Source organism: Bubalus kerabau, chromosome 6, assembly GCF_029407905.1.
Source record: "Bubalus kerabau isolate K-KA32 ecotype Philippines breed swamp buffalo chromosome 6, PCC_UOA_SB_1v2, whole genome shotgun sequence".
NCBI lineage: Eukaryota > Metazoa > Chordata > Mammalia > Artiodactyla > Bovidae > Bubalus > Bubalus kerabau.
Window position 1 is genome coordinate 19,738,145 of NC_073629.1, and position 9,507 is coordinate 19,747,651.

A 9,507-nucleotide genomic window follows, 5' to 3' on the forward strand; every position below is an offset into this window, starting at 1 on the left:
AGGTTTCACCTAGGAAGGTTGGGTGGTACCCGGGTAGCATTAAGGGATGGAGGCCACTGCAAACGAATGGCTGTCTCCCTTTTCACAGCAGCCCTCCCCAACTCCCAGCAGAGAAGGCCCCAGGGCACAGGGCTGGCTTGCTGCTAGAAACCTGAAGGAAAGAGTTAAGAAGGCCGGGCTGATGGACTCAAAGACAGAGCTGTGTTTATCCAGGAAAAGAGGTCGTACGTAGACAACGGAGGCCCCTGCCAGCTCCTCCCAGGACTGGGCTGGGGGAGCAAGCTGGAGAGGAAGTTGTTCCCCTCCCGGCTTCGATCGGCCCCTGGCCCGACGCCAGGACCCAGAGGCGGCCCACAGGTGAGGCCTGAACTCTGGGCGCCAGGCCGAGCCCACTGCTTTGGAGCTCAGACTCCCAGACAGAAAGTCAGAACATCGCGCTCCCTGGGAGTGCGGTGAGCCGGGCGGTAAGCGCGCTGCGGAGAGCCTCCCGGAATCAGGTCAGAAGGTGACGGAGAATCAATGCTGTCTTTGTGCTCAGCGGTTTCCTAGGGAGAAAAGGAGTGAAGAGTGGGAGGGGCGGCCCAACTACTCGGTCCGCTGCAGACTCGGGATGCGGTAGGACTGGGAGGTAGGGAGCCGGATAGCCAGGGCTTAAGTCGGGGGTGGCATCCTGTGCCCCCAAGAGGTGCTCTTCTTGAGCAGGCCGTGGGTGCTCTCGGGGCAGCAGTCAGATGTGAAGGCAGGTTGTTTCTGGCCTGGAACGACCCCGGAAGGCGAGGGAGGAGCAATAGGATACAAGTGGGGAGAGGGACGAAAGATGGCTCAACCTGCAGAAACTTGCGCAGCCGCAAGGAACGGGAGCCAAGGGGTGGGGGTGGGGGGAGTCCCAAGCGGCGCCAGATCAGACCCTGGAGGAGAGCCCCAGTGTTCCGGAATGGGCATGGGAGAAGGGGGTAACCCCCCCTCCCCTAGGGCCGCGGTGTCTCTTGAGGAGGAGAGTGAATATGAGGGAGTTTCAGCTCTGGGTCAGTGTTTGTGACTACAGACCTTTTGATAACGTGGTGTTACTCGATTCTTCTAATAGGAGTCTAGGGTTCCAGTGGGTGCGTTAGGCCTTCTCACTCTGAAGTGGGTGTACATCTTTAGTACCAGTGAAAGCAGTGGGGGACTCTGTGTACTCGTATGTCCGAGGCCTGACTGTCTAGCCCTGGATTCCATTTCTCTCCAGACCCCCAGACTTTGTCGCCCTTTGTTTTTGCCGCTCAAAAAGGGCCTAGTGCGCCGGTTGGGCCCCCAAAGAAGGGAGCGGCAGCAGATCACCCGGTGTACATTTGCAGCATCATTCACCTTGGGCTCCCCTTCTTTCCTTGCCCAGGCCTCCACGCTGGACTCGGATCCTCTCGGCCTCGTGGAATTCGGACTTTCAGCACTCCACCACCACTGCCGCCGCCTCATGTGGCTCTTGGAGAAAGCTGGCTACAGGGCAGGGGCCGCGGAGCCCAGGGCCCGATGGGCGCCCTCCAGTTTGTTTCCTAAGCGCCGCACCCCGTGCCCGCTGGCTCGCCCCTGCCCCAACGTCCTCACCCCGGATCGCATCCCACAGTTCTTTATCCCGCCGCGGCTCCGGGACCCAGGTGGCGCGCTGCCCCACAGCGGCGGGCGCGGCCTCCCCGCGACCTGTTCGCTGCCACACCTGGCGGGCCGCGAAGGCTGGGCCTTCCTGCCCGAGAGCCCGCACACGCGCCGGCGCGAGTCCCTATTCCACTGGCCACCGCCCACCCCCGCCGGCGGGCTGCCCCCCGCGCCGTCCCGGCTGCACGTCTCCGCCCCGGACCTGCGCCTCTGCCAGGCCCCCGACAGCGACACGGCCTCGTCGCCGGATTCGTCGCCCTTCGGCTCGTCGCGGCCAGGCCCCGACCGGCCCCGGCCGCGCTCGCTGTCCCGGGTGCAGGCGAGCTCGGCGGTCAGTAGCCCGCACGCCTCGCGCCGCGCGGGACCGCCCACGCCGCCCCTCTTCCACCTCGACTTCTTGTGCTGCCAACTGCGGCCGACCCAGGAGAGCGTGCTGCACCTCGAGCCCCGGGGAGGGCAGCTGCGGCTCTCCGCCGAGTACCCGGCCGGGCCAGGGCGGCTGCGGCTGCGCCTGGTGAGCGCTGAGGGCCTGCCGCGGTCGCGGGCCGGCCCCGGGAGCGGCGGCGGCGGCGGCTGCTGCGTGGTGCTGAGGCTGCGGCCGCGCGCCCGGCCGCGGGGCCAGCGAAGCCGAGTGGTCAAATGCAGCACCAACCCCATCTTCAATGAGGACTTTTTCTTCGATGGGCTCGGCCCGCCGGACCTGGCCGCCCACAGTCTGAGGGCCAAGGTGCTGGACAGGGGCGCAGGATTCCGCAGGGACGTGCTGCTGGGGGAGTGTGAGACGCCCCTGATTGCCCTGCTGCCGCCCCTGGGTGCTGGGCTAGGTCCCGGGGCTTCCCTGGTTGCCTGCCCATCTCAGCCTGTAGCCTGAGAGACGGTCTCTTCCTCAGGAGGGCTCCACCGGGTCTACAGTCTCCATTCTTTCCATCTGCCCAGCATGTATTTATTTTTGCAAATAAAATATCTGTCTCCCTTTGTTTGCACATTGCGCTGTCAGATCTGCACCCTGCCCTCCTCCCTCTGCTCTGGCCCTACAAGGGATGGAGGAAGCTCATTCAGGTTTTCTGATTTGGAGCAGACCTTAAGAAGTGGTTCTCAAACTTGAATTTGAGTATCACAATTACCAGACATCAGAAATGCTGGATGAGCTTGTTAAACACAGGGAAGGAATCCTGAGCTCTGTTCCTGAGAGACTCAGACACTAGTTCACTAGGTCTGAGCTGAGTGGGTCCGAAGTCCCTGCTCAGCAAGGCCCCTATCCCTTCAGGGGGCCCTCCAATCACTGAAAAGCTCTGTGACTGAAGCCCGCATAACTCTCCTTCCCCTGGGGGTTCCTGGGGGGTGCACAGGGGAAATCAACACTCCCCACCCATCTAGCACCCCACTCACACCCACATCTGATCTGAAGAGAGAGATGAAATTTCTGGGTCTTGGGAGTGAGTCAGAGGATGTCAGACTAGCAAACTATGCCTTTAGGGATCCTCTCTCCTGCCTGCTCCTGCCATACTTAGGCCTCCCTGGGGAGTAAAGCCGCACTTGAGTGCTGAAAGACCAAGATATAAGGTCACAGGGATTGAGGTCCTGGGGGCAGAGGGGGTCCCACTGGACTGTGAGAGCTATTCTCATGGATGCTCAGAAAAGGCTACCCAGTGAGTAGGGGCAGAATGTGGAAGATGGATACATGTAGGTCACAGTGTATTTACCTCCTACCAGAATGTCCCTGACGTCAGCAGTGACCTTCTTCTCTCTCACCCCTCCTTCTCTGAAGCTGGTTCCTCTTGGCTCAGGGCAGGCTTGGAAGAGGAAAACAGGGAGGAGGAGAAGGAGGGAGGGAGGGAGACACCATGCCAACCCAGCTTGTTTTTCCCACCCCCTTGGGCCATTTCTCATTTTGCCAAGTGCCCATAACCAGGGCCAAGCCTTCGTTACCTAGATAAACCTCAGCATATATAATGCTAGCATTACACACACACACACACACACACCATGCTCCTCCATTCTTTCTCCCTCCCCTGATTAGGTCCCTCCCCAATCCCCCAGGCCAGGGAAAATCCTGCTCCAGATGTCCACCAGGTGGTAGCATTGATCAACTAATATTAAGCACTAACAGCTACAAAAAATATGATCGCCATGAAATGGCAACCCACTCCAGTATTCTTGCCTGGAGAATCCTGTGAACAGAGGTGCCTGCTGGGCTGCTGTCTATGGGATCGCACAGAGTCGGACACGACTGAAGCGACTTAGCAGCAGCAGGAGCAGCATGCAAGGAATCTTATCCAACAACTTGTAAGCAACTCCCATGAGAGTTAAGTACTATTGTTAATATTGTTATCCAGTGTGACCTCAAGTCTTACTAATCCAGTGAGGGATAGAACTAGGATTTAAACCACAGTCTGGCCTTAGAGTCTGAGCTCTCAGTCACCTCACTATAGTGGTGCTGGATTTTGAGAGTCCCTTGGACAGTAAGATCAAACCAATCAATCCTACAGGAAATCAACCCTTAATATTCATTGCAGATGACACCATCTTATGGCAGAAAGCCATAAGAGAAAATAGCCTCTTGGTGCAAGTGAAAGAGGAGCGTGATAAAGCTGGCTTAAAACTCAACATTCAAAAAAAGAAGATCATGGCATCTGGTCCATTGAGTTCAGTCACTCAGTCGTGTCCAACTCTTTTTGACCCCAAGGACTGCAGCACGCCAGGTTTCCCTGTCCATCACCAACTCCAGAGTCTGCTCAAATTCATGTCCATCGAGCTGGTGATGCCATCTGACCATCGCATCCTCTGTTGTCCCCTTCTCCTCCTGCCTTCAATCTTTCCCAGCATCAGGGTCTTTTCCAATGAGTCATTTCTTCCCATCATGTGGCCAAAGTATTGGAGCTTCAGCCTCAGCATCAATCCTTCCAATGAATATTCAGGACTATTCAGGATTTCCTTTAGGATTGACTGATTTAATCTCCTTGCAGTCCAAGGGACTCTCAAGAGTCTTCTCCAACACCACAGTTCAAAAACATCAGTTCTTCAGTGCTCAGCCTTCTTTATGATCCAACTCTCACATCCAACTCTCACTACTGGAAAGTCCAGAGTTTAGTTTTGACTAGACCTTTGTTGGCAAAGTAATGTCTCTGCTTTTTTAATATGCTGTCTAGGCTGGTCATAGCTTTTCTTCCAAGAAGCAAGTGTCTTTTAATTTCATGGTTGCAGTCACCATCTGCAGTGATTTTGGAGCCCAAGAAAATAAAGTCTGTCACTGTTACCATTGTTTCCCCTTCTATTTGCCATGAAGTGATGGGAGGAGAAGGGGACGACAGAGAATGAGATGGTTGGATGGCATCACCAATACAATGGACATGAGTTTGAGTAGGCTCCGGGAGTTGGTGATGGACAGGGAAGCCTGGTGTGCTGCAGTCCACGGGGTCGCACAGAGTCAGACACAACTGAGCGACTTAGCACATACACACATGGCAGGTGCTGGGCTTTGGATACAGCAGTGATCAGAACAGAAACGGGAGCTGTTACACAGAATGGAGTCAGTCCAAAACAGAAAGATAAATATTGATATCAACACATATATATATGGAATCTGGAAAAATGGTAGCGATGGACTTATTTGCAGGGCAGCAATAGAGACTCAGGGCTTCCCAGGTGGAGCTAGTGGTAAAGAACCCTAGAGAATCCCTTGGACAGAGGAGCCTTGGGGGCTACAGTCCATAGTGTGACAAAGAGTCTAAAGCAATTGAAGTGACTTAGCATGCAGGCACAATAGAGACACAGCATAAAGGACAAGCTTGTGGACACAGGGAAGGAAAGGAGAGGGTGGGATGAATTGAGAGGGTAGCATTGAAACATATACATGACCACATGTAAAATAGCTAGCTAATGGGTAGTTGCTATATGACATAGAGGGCTCAACCTGGCGCTCTGTGACAACCTAGAGGGGTGGGAGGGAGGTTCAAGAGAGAGGGGACATATGTATACCTATGGCTGATTCATGTTGATGTATGGCAGAAACCAACACAATATTGAAAGCAGTTATACTCCAATTAATAAATAAACACTGAAAAAAAAAAACAGAAATGGGAATCAGACAAGTTACAAAATGAATAAGCAAAATGTAAAAATGTTACTTGGTAATCTGTTTTAGAGAAAATTGAAGCAGGAAAGGGGCAAAGGAAGGAAGTCAGACAGAGAGAAGAAGGGAGGAATGGAAAGAGAGAGAGAGAGACTGAAACATTTCTTTTTAACCGCAGTACTTTGTACCCGTAGGTCCTGTATTTTACTCGTTATGCCAGTTAATCATTGCAACCACTCAGCACGGTGGGTTCTGTTCCTATTTGACCGAGCAGACAGATCAGAGAGGTTAAGTAAACCTGCCTGAGGAGCAGCCCTGGCTGCAGGGAAATTTCAGGACTGTGGCTTCCTCCTCACCTCCTACTGCTGCTCAGAGGTGGCTGAGAGGTGAGAATTCAAGTCCATTCCAGTCAGGAGCAGTTCACTCAGCGTCCACAGCGGCAACCTTCCCCTCCCCACACCCTGGGGACCACAGTGTCTCAGGAGGAACTTCCTGGCGAGCTAAAGCCACAAAAGCATGCCCTGGGGCCACTAAGGTCAGAAGAATCCCTCCAGTGTGCAGACTGCTCTGGCCTCAAAGTATGTTCAGACACAAGTCTGGACCGATATTATTGTCCTCCTTTTATTTTTTTTAATTAATTTATTTATTTTAATTGGAGGCTAATTACTTTATAATATTGTAGTGGTTTTTGCCGTACATTGATGTGAATCAGCCATGGGTGTCCAGGTGTCCCCCATCCTGAACCTATTGTCCCCCTTTTAATGATGTGGTAACTGAGGCCTGATAATAGTAGGCTGCATTCTTATCTGTCTTTTGGCTCCAAAAATCAGAGCTCCTGATTTTCAACGCTCCTTGCTGCATCCAAGCCTAAATGACCACAAATGCTAACTGACAGGCAGGGGGACATGGAACGTTCAGGGCCAGGAACTAGGGCCAAATTTCTACTGTCCCTCCACCTACAGTGGCCTTTGTGACAGGAAAGGGGAGAGCTGGTGACTGAGGTGTTTATAGAAGTGGGATGTCTTTTCTTTCATGGTTGAGGGGCCTGGGCCCCCTTCCCAAGTCACTCCAGTGCGTTGAGTTCTCCCCAGGCATGGACCTCTTAGGGAGGACCTAAAGGAAAGTGTTCCTAATCTCTGGGTCAGGCTTGCCAGAGGGGTGGGCCTCGAAGGATGGAGCTGAGGTAGTATGTGGCATGCAGGCTGCCCAGGTCCCCGTACTTTCCACCTTTCCACCCCAGGCCCCCCCAGGAGGGCAGGCCTGCCCTGAGCTTTAAGTGGTTTCTGTGGTTTAGGGGTGGGGAAGAAGGGAAAGAGAAGTTGGTGACTGTTCCCCAGTTCCAAGCCGCCACCACCACCCTCCACCCCCTCTAGGCTGCTTGCCCCTCACTTTCAGATTCCCCTGATAAGGGAACTTGGGCACGTGGCGGGTGAAATGATTCTCTGATCCCTATCAGCCTCTTCCTTGCATAAAAATGTGAGGAGGAAATAACCAATGCCCTGCTCTGAAAGAAGGGGCATTCTGGATTCCTCCAGAAAGGGGGATGTGATTGGAGCAGAAGAGAGGAAGGGTAGGCACGAGGGGACTTCCCAAAAGGGTGAATTACCTTCTTGCCCCAGGGAGAAAGAACACCAGCCATCCATGCTTAGGGCAAGGAAGGGGTAGAAATGTCCAGGAAGTGTGTAACTAGCTTAGGTCTAGGAGGACCCTGTCTTCCCAACCACCAGTCACTTCCTCCCCCACCTTACACAGTGACCCGAAGCGGCGGGGCTGAGAGAGGCAACCAGACCCGTGGTATCTGGGGCAGGCAGGGCTGCCTGGCACCATGCCAGGGCCAAGTGCCCATTGCCAGGCGCTCTGCATGGCCTCTGCTCTGTGCCCATGCTTGGGAGATCAGGAAGGATCCTGAGAGACCCAGAGTCAGAAAGGAAAGGAGGCTTAAAGAGAAGAAAAGAGAGAGATGAAGCACAGAAAACAGAAGAGCCTCAGGCATGGAGGGTTGGCAGGGGGAAGCACAGAGAGAGGGTCCTGAGTGGACGCAAAGCCAACTGTGGGTGGGGAGGGGCTGGCAGAGCAGCACTCCCGGTGCCCCTGGCCCCTGCCTCTCACTGGCTCCATTGATCTGCCTGGGGGTTCTTCAGAGAGCTTTGCTTACTGAAGCCTGCCCAAGGGGCTGCACCCCAAAACAGACCAACATCCTGTTCTATGCAGAGAAGTGTACACAGATGCGTGGGCCATGCATTTACCAAAAGGACACGGGGATAATCAGAGTCTCAGAGACACAGACACACGCCCTCAGACTCTCGGTACGAGAAGGTCCCCAAAAGTTTCCGCTTCATTCTTCCTCACTCCCTACCCCCTTGTCAACCATCCTGGGAGCTGGAAAGTCCTTCTCTACTTCTAACCTCTGTCCTGTAAGCTGCAGCCCTCGGAGACTCTGGGAGCCACCTGGGAATGGAGGTGCCGCTGGGAGCCGAGCGTGAAGCTCCAGGGTGGGGCATGAGTGGAGGATGGCAAGATGGGAAGGCAGGCCCAGGAGGGGACAGCTACCCGCCTCTCCACGCCAGGTGCCACGTGCACCACGTCGGGGGGAGTGGGCTGCAGTCACGAGGCTGAGGCATGTCTGGCTCCTGCTCTGCTGTTTACCAGCTGGGAGTGAAAGCAAGAGGAGGTGCCAAGGAGCCTCCCCACTGCAGCCTGGCCCCTGGCCAGCCGGCCTGTTGGGTAACCAGGAGAGCCAGGCCCAGCTAATCAAACTCTGGGCCGAGGCTGTGCAGAGGATCAGTGGCACCCAGGACCCTCAGAAGCTGTATCCCGTGGCCTCCCCAGAGCACTTCCTCCGTGGGGGCTGCCAGACTGGGGGTGGGGGGGTCTCCTTCCTGCAACTACTGCATGAAGCATGTCTCCTCTCCTCTCCTCTCCCATTGCTCCTCTGCCTCAGCACACACCTCCAGGCCTGCCCCTAGCACCCAGCAGACCAGGAGGCTGTGAAGGCATCAGGGAGCCGGGGAGTTCTAGGGAAGGTCAGCAAAGTGCAGAGGCTAAGCAGGCAGAGGCCTCAAGGAAACCAAGAACTGCTGGGATGAACCCGACCTCACCCTGTAGAGGAGGCACCATCCCCCAAATAAGCCATCCCATCTTCATCTCTCCCCTCCCCACCTCCCCTTCACCAGTCACTTGTCTTGGTGGCTCAGTGGTAAAGAATCTGCCTGCCAATGCAGGAGACACAAGTTGGATCCCTGGGTTAGGAAGATCCCCTGGAGGAGGAAATGGCAATCCACTCCAGTATTCTTCCCAAGAAGATCCCAGTGACAGCGGAGCCTGGCAGGCTGCAGTCCATGGGGTTGCAAAAAGTCAGACACGACTGAGTGAGCACGCACATCTTGGTCAAATAAAGCACAGGATTCTAGAGTCACAAAGACCTGGGTTCAAATCACAGCTCAACCACTTACTGTCCTTGTACAATCCTTGGGCAAATTGTGACTATCTTTGAGCATCATCTAGCTTATGAGCCTCACATAGGTATCTGAAGCAACTATGCTTGCTCCATGGTGGACACTGGGAGGATTGGAGAAAATCATGGATTTACAGAAAGTGACTGGCAAAGGGCCCAGCACACAGTAGGTGATGCAGAAAGGCCAGTGTCCTTCCCGTCACCTATTCTGTCTCTCCTCAAGGCCCCAGACTCTGTTCCTCCCATCTCTCCCTCTGTCCCCTCCTGATGCCGGGACGCTCTGCCAGCCACTCCTTTCCCCTGCCTGCTGTCGGGCCAGGTGCTCCCTCCTCCTCCCTCTTCCCTCCCC

At 55.0% G+C, this 9,507-nt stretch overlaps 1 protein-coding gene across 1 annotated transcript; it reads left to right on the forward strand.

Moving 5' to 3' along the window:
• Positions 1 to 1,453: 1,453 nt before the first annotated feature.
• Positions 1,454 to 2,503, forward strand: C2CD4D (C2 calcium dependent domain containing 4D). Its single transcript, XM_055587079.1, has one exon. The coding sequence runs from the start codon at positions 1,454 to 1,456 to the stop codon at positions 2,501 to 2,503; it is 1,050 nt and encodes a 349-aa protein (XP_055443054.1).
• The last annotated feature ends 7,004 nt before the right edge of the window (positions 2,504 to 9,507 follow it).

Excerpts from the sequence above, each read along its gene's own strand:
- C2CD4D (XM_055587079.1), top strand. The coding sequence starts at position 1,454 with ATGTGGCTCTTGGAGAAAGCTGGCTACAGGGCAGGGGCCGCGGAGCCC.